At 53.3% G+C, this 16,825-nt stretch overlaps 1 protein-coding gene across 1 annotated transcript in view; it reads left to right on the top strand.

Annotated features, from left to right (window-relative positions):
* The window catches only part of LOC142296903 (E3 ubiquitin-protein ligase TRIP12-like), a 498,462-nt gene that overhangs the window by 140,952 nt on the left and 340,685 nt on the right, over positions 1 to 16,825 (top strand). The window contains exons 12-13 of the mRNA XM_075341010.1: positions 15,335 to 15,452; positions 16,110 to 16,266. Coding sequence (XP_075197125.1) covers positions 15,335 to 15,452; positions 16,110 to 16,266 — 275 coding nt within the window. The remainder of the gene's footprint in view (positions 1 to 15,334; positions 15,453 to 16,109; positions 16,267 to 16,825) is intronic.

Here is a 16,825-nt window from a genome sequence, read left to right as displayed (position 1 = left end):
GATCAGGGACAGGCCCTGCATCATACAGGTACTCTGTGTCCCCGGCAGGCACAGACACACTCCGGGCTGGCTGGGTGTTGTAGTGCGCCGGGGACCGCAACGTTGGAGTTAGTGTCCCTACAGATTACTGGGGGATTTTTTGTGTATGGGAACGCAGCGCCGACCCCCTCTGGACCGGGCGGCGCTGCTGTGACTTGTGGTGCGCCGGGGATCCGCCGTCCGCGCTTTTACGGCGGCGGCGGTTATAAATTGAGTCCCCGGCTTTTTGGGCCTAGGACGCCGGCAGCTCCGTTTCGTTCCCGCCCCCACCCTGTCATTCAGGGTAGGGGAGAGACGCTGTTCGCTAGCAGCGACGAGGGCTGGAGCCTGATTTACATGCTCCAGCCCTCACACTAGGCACAGAGGGAAGCAGGCTTCCCGCTCTTAGCCAGGAACGCCCAGGGCCCGCCCCCCTTCTCTCTCAGGACGCCGGCAGCCATTACATGCAGTCTGGCTGGAGGAAGGACGCAAGGCTCTGGGAGACCTGGACTAGGGGCTATCTGGCGACCACACACCCGCTTTTTAAGCGGGCGGTAAGCGATTTTTCTGTGCTGGTCCCTCTAGTGCCTCACGGTGTATCGGTGTACTGTGTAGGATAGTCTTGCACTGTGAGGTCGCTTCTGGCTGCATCTCCCAGATCCCTCTGTGGAAGCAACAACATGCCATCCTCAAAACGCAAGGCTGCCAAGGCTAGGGCTGTGTATACTGCGTGTGCTGCATGTGGGGCTAATCTACCAGCAGGCTCCGATGACCCCCATTGTGTGCAATGCTCCGACCCGGTGCTGCTTCGCCAGCCGGAGTCAGGAGAGGTAGTGACCCAGGCTGAGACGCTTGTAAGTTCTGCCCCGGTGACAGGGACAGACTGCAGTTTTTGCTGATAATATGTCTGTTTCTTCAGCGCTCTATTGGGAGACCCAGACGATTGGGGTATAGCTACTGCCCTCTGGAGGCCACACAAAGCACTACATTAAAAGTGCAAGGCCCCTCCCCCTCTGGCTATACCCCCCCCGTGGTATCACGGGTTCTCCAGTTTTAGCTTTGTGTGCGAAGGAGGTCAGACATTCCATGCATAGCTCCACAGATTTTAGTCAGCAGTAGCTGCTGACTATTTCGGATGGAAGAAAAGAGGACACATATAGTGTCCCCAGCATGCTCCCTTCTCACCCCTGGATGGTGTTGTAAGGTTGAGGTACCTATTGCTGGTACAGGGCTGGAGCCTGACATGCTGTTTTCCTTCCACATCCCCTGGTAGGGCTCTGTGGAAGTGGGATCCTGCCGGCCTCTCAGCTCTGACGCCGGGCTCCATCCACAGACCCATTAGAACCTGATGGAGACGGAGCAGGAGTACGATCAGGGACAGGCCCTGCATCATACAGGTACTCTGTGTCCCCGGCAGGCACAGACACACTCCGGGCTGGCTGGGTGTTGTAGTGCGCCGGGGACCGCAACGTTGGAGCCAGTGTCCCTACAGATTACTGGGGGATTGTTTGTGTATGGGAACGCAGCGCCGACCCCCTCTGGACCGGGCGGCGCTGCTGTGACTTGTGGTGCGCCGGGGATCCGCCGTCCGCGCTTTTACGGCGGCGGCGGTTATAAATTGAGTCCCCGGCTTTTTGGGCCTAGGACGCCGGCAGCTCCGATTCGTTCCCGCCCCCACCCTGTCATTCAGGGTAGGGGAGAGACGCTGTTCGCTAGCAGCGACGAGGGCTGGAGCCTGATTTACATGCTCCAGCCCTCACACTATGCACAGAGGGAAGCTGGCTTCCCGCTCTTGGCCAGGAACGCCCAGGGCCCGCCCCCCTTCTCTCTCAGGACGCCGGCAGCCATTACATGCAGTCTGGCTGGAGGAAGGACGCAAGGCTCTGGGAGACCTGGACTAGGGGCTATCTGGCGACCACACACCCGCTTTTTAAGCGGGCGGTAAGCGATTTTTCTGTGCTGGTCCCTCTAGTGCCTCACGGTGTATTGGTGTACTGTGTAGGATATAGAGATATTGTATTTCTTGCACTGTAAGGTCGCTTCTGGCTGCATCTCCCAGATCACTCTGTGGAAGCAACAACATGCCATCCTCAAAACGCAAGGCTGCCAAGGCTAGGGCTGTGTATACTGCGTGTGCTGCATGTGGGGCTAATCTACCAGCAGGCTCCGATGACCCCCATTGTGTGCAATGCTCCGACCCGGTGCTGCTTCGCCAGCCGGAGTCAGGAGGGAGAGTGACCCAGGCTGAGACGCCTGTAAGTCCTGCCCCGGTGACAGGGACAGACTTTGCAGTTTTTGCTGATAATATGTCTGTCTCTATGGCAAAAATACTTGAAACCTTGCAATCTATGCATGGGGCTCAGTCTTTGGGCACGGCGAGGCCTCTGTCCTCAGGTCCCCCTCACTTGGAATTAATCCAGCCCACAGGGGAGTCCCCGGCTTCACAGGCCGAGGATTATGAGTCAGATGATAGCCCCAGCCACCCTAAGCGAGCTCGCTGGGAAAGACCCTCGACGTCATCACACTGCTCAGGGTCTCAGCGCAATCAGTCTCCCTGTGATGTGTCTGATGAGAGTGATCAGGAATCCATTCCTGGAACCCCTCTCAACCTGGATACCCCTGATGGGGATGCCATGGTAAACGACCTTATCTCAGCCATCAATAGGCTGTTGGATATTTCTCCCCCAGCCCCTTCAGCAGAAGAGGCGGCTGCGGAGCAGGAGAAGTTTCGTTTCCTTTATCCCAAGCGTAAATTGAGTGCTTTGTTGGATCACGCTGACTTCAGAGAATCAATCCAGAAGCACGACGCTCACCCAGAAAGGCGTTTCTCTAAACGATCTAAAGATACGCGTTTCCCTTTCCCCCCTGAGGTGGTCAAGCGCTGGACACAGTGTCCAAAGGTAGACCCCCCGATTTCCAAACTCGCAGCTAGGTCCATAGTTGCAGTGGAGGATGGCGCTTCACTTAAAGATGCCAATGACAGACAGATGGACCTTTGGTTAAAATCTGTCTATGAAGCTATCGGCGCGTCGTTTGCTCCGGCATTCGCAGCCGTATGGGCACTCCAGGCTATTTCAGCTGGCTTAGCAAAAGTGGATGCTATCATACATCCAGCAGTGCCGCAAGTGGCGCACCTTACCACGCAGATGTCGGCGTTTGCGTCTTACGCTATCAATGCGGTCCTAGAATCTACCAGTCGCACCTCAATGGCGTCCGCCAATTCGGTAGTTTTGCGCAGAGCCTTGTGGTTAAAGGACTGGAAAGCAGATGCTGGTTCCAAAAAATGTTTAACCAGTTTGCCTTTATCTAGAGATAGACTGTTTGGCGAGCCATTGGCTGATATCATTAAGCAGTCTAAGGGTAAAGACTCCTCTTTACCACAACCCAGAACAACCAAACCTCAGCAGAAAAAGTGGCAGCAGAGGTTTCAGTCCTTTCGAGGTTCGGGCAAGACACCATTTACCTCGTACAAAGGGACTCAGAGGACGCAAAGAAACTCAGATTCGTGGCGGGCTCACACGCGCCCCAAGAAAGCAAATGGAGGTACCGCTTCCAAAGCGGCTACCTCATGACTTCCAGCCCCCTCCCTCCGCATCGCCGGTCGGGGGCAGGCTCTCCCGCTTTTCCGGCATTTGGATGTCACAGGTCAAAGACCGGTGGGTGACGGACATTTTGTCTCGCGGGTACAGAATCGAGTTCAATTCTCGTCCTCCAGCTCGGTTCTTCAGAACCTCCCCACGTCCAGACCGAGCAGATGCTCTGCTGCAGGCGGTGGGCTCCCTAAGAGCGGAAGGAGTGGTGATCCCAGTCCCTCCTCAGGAACAAGGGCAAGGGTTTTACTCCAATCTCTTTGTGGTTCCAAAAAAGGACGGCTCGTTCCGTCCTGTTCTGGACCTAAAACGGCTCAACAAACATGTGCACGCCAGGAAGTTCCGGATGGAAACCCTGCGTTCTGTCATTGCCTCAATGTCCAGAGGAGACTTCCTTGCCTCAATAGACATCAAAGATGCTTATCTCCACGTGCCAATTGCTACAGAACATCAACGTTTTCTACGTTTTGTGATAGGAGACGACCATTTTCAGTTCGTAGCTCTGCCATTTGGTCTGGCAACAGCCCCACGGGTCTTCACCAAGGTCATGGCGGCGGTGGTAGCAGTCTTGCACTCTCAGGGACACTCGGTGATCCCTTACCTAGACGATTTATTGGTCAAAGCTCCCTCTCAAGAGGCATGTCAGCACAGCCTGAATGCTACGCTGGAGACCCTACAGTCTTTCGGATGGATCATCAACTTTCCAAAGTCGATCCTATCACCGACTCAATCACTAACGTATCTTGGCATGGAGTTTCATACTCTAGCAGCGATAGTGAAGCTTCCGCTGAACAAGCAGCGGTCACTACAGACAGGGGTGCAATCTCTTCTGCAGGGCCAGTTGCATCCCTTGCGGCGCCTCATGCATTTCCTAGGGAAGATGGTGGCAGCCATGGAAGCAGTTCCCTTTGCGCAGTTTCATCTGCGCCCACTTCAATGGGACATTCTCCGCCAATGGGACGGGAAGTCAACGTCCCTGGACAGGAAAGTCTCGCTTTCCCAGACGGCCAAGGACTCCCTACAATGGTGGCTCCTTCCCACCTCATTGTCTCAGGGAAGATCCTTCCTGCCCCCATCCTGGGCAGTAGTCACGACAGATGCGAGTCTGTCAGGGTGGGGAGCAGTATTTCTCCACCACAGGGCTCAGGGGACGTGGACACCGCAGGAGTCCACCCTTCAGATCAATGTTCTGGAGATCAGAGCAGTGTATCTTGCTCTACTGGCCTTCCAACAGTGGCTGGAAGGAAAGCAGATCCGAATCCAATCGGACAACTCCACAGCGGTGGCATACATCAACCACCAAGGAGGGACGCGCAGTCGGCAAGCCTTCCAAGAAGTCCGGCGCATTCTAATGTGGGTGGAGGACAGAGCATCCACCATATCCGCGGTTCACATCCCTGGCGTAGAAAACTGGGAAGCAGACTTCCTCAGTCGCCAGGGCATGGACGCAGGGGAATGGTCCCTTCACCCGGACGTGTTTCAGGAAATCTGTCGCCGCTGGGGAGTGCCGGACGTCGACCTAATGGCATCCCGGCACAACAACAAGGTCCCGGCATTCATGGCGAGGTCGCGCGATCAAAGAGCTCTGGCGGCAGACGCCTTGGTTCAAGATTGGTCGCAGTTTCAGCTCCCATACGTGTTTCCGCCTCTGGCGCTCTTGCCCAGAGTGCTACGCAAGATCAGATCCGAGTGCAGCCGCATCATACTCGTCGCTCCAGACTGGCCGAGGAGGTCGTGGTATCCGGATCGGTGGCATCTCACGATCGGTCGACCGTGGTCACTGCCAGACCGACCAGACTTACTGTCCCAAGGGCCGTTTTTCCATCAGAATTCTGCGGCCCTGAACCTGACTGTGTGGCCATTGAGTCCTGGATCCTAGCATCTGCAGGATTATCTCAAGGAGTCGTTGCCACAATGAGACAAGCTAGAAAGTCGAATTCGGCTAAGATCTACCACAGAACGTGGAAGATTTTCTTATCCTGGTGCTCTACTCAGGGAGTGTCTCCCTGGCCATTTGCATTGCCCAAGTTTCTTTCCTTCCTGCAATCGGGGTTAGAAAAGGGCTTGTCGCTCAGCTCCCTTAAAGGGCAAGTTTCGGCACTATCCGTGTTTTTCCAGAAGCGTCTAGCACGTCTTTCTAAGGTGCGCACGTTCCTGCAGGGGGTCTGTCATATTGTGCCCCCGTACAAGCGGCCGTTAGATCCATGGGATCTGAACAGGGTACTAGTTGCTCTCCAGAAGCCGCCCTTCGAGCCTCTGAAGGAAGTTTCCTTTTCTCGGCTGTCACAGAAAGTGGCGTTTCTTGTTGCGATCACATCGCTTCGGCGAGTGTCTGAGCTGGCAGCTCTGTCATCCAAGGCTCCCTTCCTGGTGTTCCACCAGGACAAGGTAGTGCTGCGCCCTATTCCGGAGTTTCTCCCTAAAGTCGTATCCTCTTTTCATCTTAATCAGGATATATCCTTGCCTTCGTTTTGTCCTCATCCGGTTCACCGGTATGAAAAGGACTTACGTTTGCTAGATCTGGTGAGAGCACTCAGAATCTACATTTCCCGCACGGCGCCCATGCGCCGTGCCGATGCACTTTTTGTCCTTGTCGCTGGTCCGCGCAAGGGGTTGCAGGCTTCTAAAGCCACCCTGGCTCGATGGATCAAAGAACCAATTCTAGAGGCCTACCGTTCTGCGGGGCTTCCGGTTCCTTCAGGGCTAAAAGCCCACTCAACCAGAGCCGTGGGTGCGTCCTGGGCATTACGTCACCAGGCTTCGGCTCAACAGGTGTGCCAGGCAGCTACCTGGTCCAGTCTGCACACTTTCACCAAGCATTATCAGGTGCATACCTATGCTTCGGCGGATGCCAGCTTAGGTAGAAGAGTCCTGCAGGCGGCAGCGACACCCCCGTAGGGGAGGGCTGTTTTGCAGCTCTAACATGAGGTATTTCTTTACCCACCCAGGGACAGCTTTTGGACGTCCCAATCGTCTGGGTCTCCCAATAGAGCGCTGAAGAAGAAGGGAATTTTGTTACTTACCGTAAATTCCTTTTCTTCTAGCTCTTATTGGGAGACCCAGCACCCGCCCTGTTGTCCTTCGGGATGTTTTTTTGTTGTTTGCGGGTACACATGTTGTTCATGTTGAACGGTTTTTCAGTTCTCCGATGTTATTCGGAGTTAATTTGTTTAAACCAGTTATTGGCTTCCTCCTTCTTGCTTTGGCACTAAAACTGGAGAACCCGTGATACCACGGGGGGGGTATAGCCAGAGGGGGAGGGGCCTTGCACTTTTAATGTAGTGCTTTGTGTGGCCTCCAGAGGGCAGTAGCTATACCCCAATCGTCTGGGTCTCCCAATAAGAGCTAGAAGAAAAGGAATTTACGGTAAGTAACAAAATTCCCTTCGTCTATGGCAAAAATCCTTGAAACCTTGCAATCTATGCATGGGGCTCAGTCTTTGGGCACGGCGAGGCCTCTGTCCTCAGGTCCCCCTCACTTGGAATTAATCCAGCCCACAGGGGGGTCCCCGGCTTCACAGGCCGAGGATTATGACTCAGATGATAGCCCCAGCCACCCTAAGCGAGCTCGCTGGGAAAGACCCTCGACGTCATCACACTGCTCAGGGTCTCAGCGCAATCAGTCTCCCTGTGATGTGTCTGATGAGAGTGATCAGGAATCCATTCCTGGAACCCCTCTCAACCTGGATACCCCTGATGGGGATGCCATGGTAAACGACCTTATCTCAGCCATCAATAGGCTGTTGGATATTTCTCCCCCAGCCCCTTCAGCAGAAGAGGCGGCTGCGGAGCAGGAGAAGTTTCGTTTCCTTTATCCCAAGCGTAAATTGAGTGCTTTGTTGGATCACGCTGACTTCAGAGAATCAATCCAGAAGCACGACGCTCACCCAGAAAGGCGTTTCTCTAAACGATCTAAAGATACGCGTTTCCCTTTCCCCCCTGAGGTGGTCAAGCGCTGGACACAGTGTCCAAAGGTAGACCCCCCGATTTCCAAACTCGCAGCTAGGTCCATAGTTGCAGTGGAGGATGGCGCTTCACTTAAAGATGCCAATGACAGACAGATGGACCTTTGGTTAAAATCTGTCTATGAAGCTATCGGCGCGTCGTTTGCTCCGGCATTCGCAGCCGTATGGGCACTCCAGGCTATTTCAGCTGGCTTAGCAAAAGTGGATGCTATCATACATCCAGCAGTGCCGCAAGTGGCGCACCTTACCACGCAGATGTCGGCGTTTGCGTCTTACGCTATCAATGCGGTCCTAGAATCTACCAGTCGCACCTCAATGGCGTCCGCCAATTCGGTAGTTTTGCGCAGGGCCTTGTGGTTAAAGGACTGGAAAGCAGATGCTGGTTCCAAAAAATGTTTAACCAGTTTGCCTTTATCTAGAGATAGACTGTTTGGCGAGCCATTGGCTGATATCATTAAGCAGTCCAAGGGTAAAGACTCCTCTTTACCACAACCCAGAACAACCAAACCTCAGCAGAAAAAGTGGCAGCAGAGGTTTCAGTCCTTTCGAGGTTCGGGCAAGACACCGTTTACCTCGTCCAAAGGGACTCAGAGGACGCAAAGAAACTCAGATTCGTGGCGGGCTCACACGCGCCCCAAGAAAGCAAATGGAGGTACCACTTCCAAAGCGGCTACCTCATGACTTCCAGCCCCCTCCCTCCGCATCGCCGGTCGGGGGCAGGCTCTCCCGCTTTTCCGGCATTTGGATGTCACAGGTCAAAGACCGGTGGGTGACGGACATTTTGTCTCGCGGGTACAGAATCGAGTTCAATTCTCGTCCTCCAGCTCGGTTCTTCAGAACCTCCCCACATCCAGACCGAGCAGATGCTCTGCTGCAGGCGGTGGACTCCCTAAGAGCGGAAGGAGTGGTGTTCCCAGTCCCTCCTCAGGAACAAGGGCAAGGGTTTTACTCCAATCTCTTTGTGGTTCCAAAAAAGGACGGCTCGTTCCGTCCTGTTCTGGACCTAAAACGGCTCAACAAACATGTGCACGCCAGGAAGTTCCGGATGGAAACCCTGCATTCTGTCATTGCCTCAATGTCCAGAGGAGACTTCCTTGCCTCAATAGACATCAAAGATGCTTATCTCCACGTGCCAATTGCTACAGAACATCAACGTTTTCTACGTTTTGTGATAGGAGACGACCATTTTCAGTTCGTAGCTCTGCCATTTGGTCTGGCGACAGCCCCACGGGTCTTCACCAAGGTCATGGCGGCGGTGGTAGCAGTCTTGCACTCTCAGGGACACTCGGTGATCCCTTACCTAGACGATTTATTGGTCAAAGCTCCCTCTCAAGAGGCATGTCAGCGCAGCCTGAATGCTACGCTGGAGACCCTACAGTCTTTCGGATGGATCATCAACTTTCCAAAGTCGATCCTATCACCGACTCAATCACTAACGTATCTTGGCATGGAGTTTCATACTCTAGCAGCGATAGTGAAGCTTCCGCTGAACAAGCAGCGGTCACTACAGACAGGGGTGCAATCTCTTCTGCAGGGCCAGTTGCATCCCTTGCGGCGCCTCATGCATTTCCTAGGGAAGATGGTGGCAGCCATGGAAGCAGTTCCCTTTGCGCAGTTTCATCTGCGCCCACTTCAATGGGACATTCTCCGCCAATGGGACGGGAAGTCAACGTCCCTGGACAGGAAAGTCTCGCTTTCCCAGACGGCCAAGGACTCCCTACAATGGTGGCTCCTTCCCACCTCATTGTCTCAGGGAAGATCCTTCCTGCCCCCATCCTGGGCAGTAGTCACGACAGATGCGAGTCTGTCAGGGTGGGGAGCAGTATTTCTCCACCACAGGGCTCAGGGGACGTGGACTCCGCAGGAGTCCACCCTTCAGATCAATGTTCTGGAGATCAGAGCAGTGTATCTTGCTCTACTGGCCTTCCAACAGTGGCTGGAAGGAAAGCAGATCCGAATCCAATCGGACAACTCCACAGCGGTGGCATACATCAACCACCAAGGAGGGACGCGCAGTCGGCAAGCCTTCCAAGAAGTCCGGCGCATTCTAATGTGGGTGGAGGACAGAGCATCCACCATATCCGCGGTTCACATCCCAGGCGTAGAAAACTGGGAAGCAGACTTCCTCAGTCGCCAGGGCATGGACGCAGGGGAATGGTCCCTTCACCCGGACGTGTTTCAGGAAATCTGTCGCCGCTGGGGAGTGCCGGACGTCGACCTAATGGCATCCCGGCACAACAACAAGGTCCCGGCATTCATGGCGAGGTCGCGCGATCAAAGAGCTCTGGCGGCAGACGCCTTGGTTCAAGATTGGTCGCAGTTTCAGCTCCCATACGTGTTTCCGCCTCTGGCGCTCTTGCCCAGAGTGCTACGCAAGATCAGATCCGAGTGCAGCCGCATCATACTCGTCGCTCCAGACTGGCCGAGGAGGTCGTGGTATCCGGATCTGTGGCATCTCACGATCGGTCGACCGTGGTCACTGCCAGACCGACCAGACTTACTGTCCCAAGGGCCGTTTTTCCATCAGAATTCTGCGGCCCTGAACCTGACTGTGTGGCCATTGAGTCCTGGATCCTAGCATCTGCAGGATTATCTCAAGGAGTCGTTGCCACAATGAGACAAGCTAGAAAGTCGAATTCGGCTAAGATCTACCACAGAACGTGGAAGATTTTCTTATCCTGGTGCTCTGCTCAGGGAGTGTCTCCCTGGCCATTTGCATTGCCCAAGTTTCTTTCCTTCCTGCAATCGGGGTTAGAAAAGGGCTTGTCGCTCAGCTCCCTTAAAGGGCAAGTTTCGGCACTATCCGTGTTTTTTCAGAAGCGTCTAGCACGTCTTTCTAAGGTGCGCACGTTCCTGCAGGGGGTCTGTCATATTGTGCCCCCGTACAAGCGGCCGTTAGATCCATGGGATCTGAACAGGGTACTAGTTTCTCTCCAGAAGCCGCCCTTCGAGCCTCTGAAGGAAGTTTCCTTTTCTCGGCTGTCACAGAAAGTGGCGTTTCTTGTTGCGATCACATCGCTTCGGCGAGTGTCTGAGCTGGCAGCTCTGTCATCCAAGGCTCCCTTCCTGGTGTTCCACCAGGACAAGGTAGTGCTGCGCCCTATTCCGGAGTTTCTCCCTAAGGTCGTATCCTCTTTTCATCTTAATCAGGATATATCCTTGCCTTCTTTTTGTCCTCATCCGGTTCACCGGTATGAAAAGGACTTACGTTTGCTAGATCTGGTGAGAGCACTCAGAATCTACATTTCCCGCACGGCGCCCATGCGCCGTGCCGATGCACTTTTTGTCCTTGTCGCTGGTCCGCGCAAGGGGTTGCAGGCTTCTAAAGCCACCCTGGCTCGATGGATCAAAGAACCAATTCTAGAGGCCTACCGTTCTGCGGGGCTTCCGGTTCCTCCAGGGCTAAAAGCCCACTCAACCAGAGCCGTGGGTGCGTCCTGGGCATTACGTCACCAGGCTTCGGCTCAACAGGTGTGCCAGGCAGCTACCTGCTCCAGTCTGCACACTTTCACCAAGCATTATCAAGTGCATACCTATGCTTCGGCGGATGCCAGCTTAGGTAGAAGAGTCCTGCAGGCGGCAGTGACACCCCCGTAGGGGAGGGCTGTTTTGCAGCTCTAACATGAGGTATTTCTTTACCCACCCAGGGACAGCTTTTGGACGTCCCAATCGTCTGGGTCTCCCAATAGAGCGCTGAAGAAGAAGGGAATTTTGTTACTTACCGTAAATTCCTTTTCTTCTAGCTCTTATTGGGAGACCCAGCACCCGCCCTGTTGTCCTTCGGGATGTTTTTTTGTTGTTTGCGGGTACACATGTTGTTCATGTTGAACGGTTTTTCAGTTCTCCGATGTTATTCGGAGTTAATTTGTTTAAACCAGTTATTGGCTTCCTCCTTCTTGCTTTGGCACTAAAACTGGAGAACCCGTGATACCACGGGGGGGGTATAGCCAGAGGGGGAGGGGCCTTGCACTTTTAGTGTAGTGCTTTGTGTGGCCTCCAGAGGGCAGTAGCTATACCCCAATCGTCTGGGTCTCCCAATAAGAGCTAGAAGAAAAGAAATTTACGGTAAGTAACAAAATTCCCTTCTTCATCCTATGCCATGTCTGCCATGCTGGAGGCTTCTCACCGCACTGCGGTGGCTTCGGCTGATTCCCTCGCTATCCGCAGGATCTTGTGGCTTCGAGAGTGAAAGGCAGATGCTTCTTCAAAGAAGTACCTTGCTGGACTCCCTTTTGCTGGGTCCAGGCTGTTCGGTGAACAGCTGGATGAAATTATTAAGGAAGCTACTGGCGGGAAGAGTACTTCCATGCCACAAACCAAAACCAGGAAACCTGTCCAGGGTAGGAATCAGTCGAGGTTTTGTTCCTTTCGTTCCTCCAACTGGTCGTCCTCTAAGCCCTCGGCCTCGTCCACTAACTCAGCCAAGGACCAAAAATCCAACTGGCGCACAAAAGCGCGTCCACAGAAGACCGCAGGAGCTGCTGCCACTAAGGCAGCCTCCTCTTGACTATCTGTCCGCGCCAGCAACGTCCTTAGTCGGTGGCAGGCTCTCCCACGCGACGCGTGGTTTCAACACGTCTCCGATCAGTGGGTGTGGGATATCATCTCCCACGGCTACAGGATAGAATTCTCTTCCAACCCGCCAGACAGATTTTTTCTGTCAACTCCCCCCTGCACCAAGGCCGCCGCCTTCTCTCAGGCCGTGGCATCCTTGCAGGCCAACGGAGTAATTGTACCGGTTCCCGCCCGGGAACGGTTCAGAGGTTTCTACTCAAATCTCTTCCTAGTCCCCAAAAAGGACGGTTCCTTCCGGCCCATCCTGGATCTCAAGCTTCTCAACCAGCATGTTCAGGTGCAGCATTTTCGCATGGAGTCTCTGCGGTCAGTCATTGCCTCAATGACCCAAGGGGATTTCCTGGCATCCATCGACATCAGAGATGCCTATCTCCATGTGCCAATTGCAGTTTCACACCAGCGTTGGCTACGTTTTGCAATCGGAGAGGAACATTTCCAATTCGTGGCTCTTCCCTTCGGGTTAGCCACGGCCTCTCGGGTATTCACCAAGGTCATGGCAGCAGTGGTTGCAGTTCTGCACCTCCAGGGGTTGGCAGTGATTCCTTATCTGGACGACCTTCTAGTCAAGGCTTCATCCAGCGCAGACTGTCAGCGGAGTGTCTCGCTCACTCTCGCCACTCTAGCCCAATTCGGGTGGCTTGTCAATCTGCCCAAATCCACTCTGACTCCGTCCCAGAGGCTCACGTACCTAGGGATGCAGTTCGAGACTCTGCCGGCACTTGTGAAGTTGCCCTTAATCAAACAGCAGTCTCTCCAACTGGCGGTGCGCTCTCTGTTGAGGCCCCGCCGTTATTCCATCAGGCACCTGATGCAGGTGCTGGGTCAGATGGTGGCGTCAATGGAGGCTGTTCCCTTTGCCCAGTTCCATCTGCGTCCTCTGCAGCTGGACATTCTCCGCTGTTGGGACAAGCGGCCTTCATCCTTGCACAGGTTAGTGGCTCTGTCGCCACAGACCAGGAGCTCTCTTCAGTGGTGGCTTCGGCCCCTCTCTCTGTCTCAGGGACGCTCCTTCCTGGCCCCGTCCTGGGTGATCCTCACCACGGATGCCAGTCTATCCGGCTGGGGAGCGGTATGTCTCCACCACCGAGCACAGGGCACTTGGACTCTGTCCGAGTCAGCCCTCTCGATCAATGTGCTGGAAACCAGAGCCGTGCTTCTGGCTCTCCTAGCTTTTCACCACCTATTGGCGGGCAAGCACATCCGAGTCCAGTCAGACAACGCGACAGCGGTTGCCTACATCAATCACCAAGGCGGGACACGCAGCCGCCTGGCAGTGTTGGAGGTACAACGCATCCTTCAATGGACGGAGGGCTCCAAGTCCACCATATCCGCAGTCCACATCCCACGCGTGGAAAACTGGGAGGCAGATTATCTCAGCCGTCAAACCGTGGACAGTGGCGAGTGGTCCCTGCATCCGGCAGTGTTTCAGTCAATCTGCCGCAAGTGGGGCACTCCGGACGTGGACCTAATGGCATCCCGTCACAACAACAAGGTTCCGGTTTACGTGGCTCACTCCCACGATCCTCAGGCATTCGCCGCGGACGCTCTGGTTCAAGACTGGTCCCAGTTTCGTCTGTCCTACGTATTTCCCCCTCTAGCTCTCTTGCCCAGAGTTCTGCGCAAGATCAGAATGGAGGGCCGTTGAGTCATCCTCATTGCTCCGGACTGGCACAGGCGAGCTTGGTACCCAGACCTGCTCCATCTGTCCGTAGAGGTGCCGTGGCATCTTCCGGACCGTCCAGACCTTCTCTCACAAGGTCCGTTTTTCCGCCAGAATTCTGCGGCTCTCAGATTGACGGCGTGGCTCTTGAGTCCTGGATCTTGACGGCTTCCGGTATCCCCCCTGAAGTCATCTTTACTATGACTCGGGCCCGTAAGTCTTCCTCTGCCAAGATCTATCACAGGACTTGGAAAATTTTCCTGTCCTGGTGTCGCTCTTCCGGCCATCCTCCTTGGTCTTTTTCCTTGCCGACCCTTCTGTCCTTTCTACAGTCCGGTCTGCAGCTGGGACTGTCCCTCAACTCTCTCAAGGGACAAGTCTCGGCTCTGTCAGTGCTGTTCCAGCGGCGTATCGCCCGGCTGGCTCAGGTCCGCACCTTCGGCTGCGCTCTCTTCGGAGTCACCTTTTTTGGTTTTTCATCAAGACAAGGTGGTTCTCCGTCCGACTCCGGACTTTCTCCCTAAGGTGGTTTCTCCTTTCCACCTTAACCAGGACATTACCCTACCTTCCTTTTGTCCGGCTCCTGTTCATCGCTTTGAAAAAGCGTTGCATACTCTGGATCAGGTGCGTGCTCTCCGGATCTATGTGTCTCGCACCGCTGCTCTTAGGCGGTGCACCTCTCTTTTTGTGCTAACCACAGGTCGGCGCAAGGGCCTCTCTGCTTCTAAGCCGACCTTAGCCCGTTTGATTAGGTCGACCATTTCGGATGCCTACCAGTGTTCTCAGGTGCCTCCCCCGCCGGAGATCAAGGCACACTCGACCAGAGCTGTCGGTGCCTCTTGGGCTTTCAGGCACCAGGCTACGGCTCAGCAAGTTTGTCAGGCTGCCACTTGGACTAGCCTGCATATCTTTTCGAAGCACTACCAAGTGCATGCTCATGCTTCGGCAGATGCGAGCTTGGGCAGACGCATCCTTCAGGCGGCTGTCGCCCATTTGTGAAGTTAGGCTCCGCCTACTTCTTAGTTTTTCTGTTTATTCCCACCCATGGACTGCTTTGAGACGTCCCAATGTCTGGGTCTCCCATAGGAACGATAAAGAAAAAGAGAATTTTGTTTACTTACCGTAAATTCTTTTTCTTATAGTTCCGTATTGGGAGACCCAGCACCCTCCCTGTTGCCTGTTGACAGTTTCTTGTTCCGCGTGTTATCACCGGCGGTTGTTGTGGACAGAGTCTCCGGTTGTTCCGGTTCTTACTCTGTTTTTTTTACTTGTGGGTGGCTATTCTCCTTCAGCTCTTGCACTAAACTGGCTAGATCTGGTTCTCCAGGGGGTGTATAAGCTCAGAGGGAGGAGCTACACTTTTGAGTGTTGTACTTTGTGTGTCCTCCAGAGGCAGAAGCTATACACCCAATGTCTGGGTCTCCCAATACGGAACTATAAGAAAAAGAATTTACGGTAAGTAAACAAAATTCTCTTTTTTCTGTGCACACCTGTGCTAGCACTAAACAAAATAATATTTTATCTTAGATATAGCAAAAACTCTTCACTTCCTTTTGTGTGGAGCCTCAAATGGTAATTTCCTGGAGCCAATTGACCTGGTCCCTAGAAGTTGCGAAGAATTGTATGAAGTGACCTCTCTTATTTGGTACGTATTTACTCCTGTTACCTTGCTGTTTAGGCTGCTTTCACACATCCGGCTTGAGCTCTGCGGCTCAATCCGGCTGTGCAAGCTATGCAACGGATGCGGTGAAAACACCGCATCCTTTGCATAAGTTTTTCCTTTGCGGCCAGTCCGGTTTTTGCCGCTTGCGGCATGCTACTGAGCATGCGCAGTGGCAAAAACCGCATGCGGCGGCCGCATGCGGTTATTGCCGCATCGCGCCGCATCCGGCCGCCATAGGCATGCATTGAAAAATGCGCCGCATCGGCCGAATGCGGCGCGATTCGTTTTTTTTTTGCCGCACGAAAAAACGTGCCAGTCAACGTTCCATCCGGCCGCCGCATCGGCTAAATCTGCCGCATGCGTCAAAAACCGGATGGAACGCAAGGCCTTGCGGCACAATGTGGCACTAATTAAAGTCTATGCAGAAAAAACGCAACCGGCAGCAAAAAAAAAAACGGTTGCGATTTTCCTGCAAAGTGCCGGATTGTGCCGCATTGCAGAAACCGGAGGTGTGAAAGCAGCCTTAGCCTTTCTGATATTTACTGTTAAAACCCAGATTAATGTGATCTTATGGCTTGTTCTGTATGACTAGACTTTTCAATTTCATGGATGCTGAAATAACGTACATGCTTGTTGCAGTGAGCTGATGCCATGTTTACCAAAAGAAGGAATATTTGCCGTTGATACAATATTAAAGGAAGGAAATACCCAAAACACTGACGGGGCCATTGGGCAATGGAGGGACAATCGTGGCCGCCGGCAATCATGCAGCCGTATTGACAGTCAAATAAAAAAGGTAACTGTTTTGTCAGGGAGTCTATAATATTGAAGGTCTTGCATGTTTTTCTCGTAAACATTTGTTTGCTTGGGTTTCCTCCGATTTCGTCCCACACTCCAAGACATACTGATAGGGGATTTAGATTGTGAGCCCCAATGGGGACAGCCATGATAATGTATGTAAAGTGCTGCAGAATATGATAGCGCTATATAAGCATACTTAATAATAAATAAGTATATATGTCTGTATTTTTATTGGGTATTTTATATTAAATAATTTGGCTAGCAGGGTCTTGCTTGACCATTGTCATCTCTTACACTACCCATCCGTCTACTGAATTTATCTTTTTATTTCTGTAAATTAGGACGTTCTTGTGGAGGATAGGGTTAATTTCATTATAGTAACTAATTCCTGATGTTCTATATAATGCAATGTGTAGAGTGGATCCTTGTCTGTGTTTTAGAGGGAACCTGTCCGGACGATTTTACTACATCAACTAGTGGCATTTCTGTACAGGTTGTAGTGCAATAGTATAAATGATTGTCTTGTGAAAACCTGATGTTCCCGTTCTTGGAAA

Source organism: Anomaloglossus baeobatrachus, chromosome 3, assembly GCF_048569485.1.
Source record: "Anomaloglossus baeobatrachus isolate aAnoBae1 chromosome 3, aAnoBae1.hap1, whole genome shotgun sequence".
NCBI classification, from domain to species: Eukaryota; Metazoa; Chordata; class Amphibia; order Anura; family Aromobatidae; genus Anomaloglossus; species Anomaloglossus baeobatrachus.
This window is presented reverse-complemented; position numbering and strand designations above follow the sequence as displayed.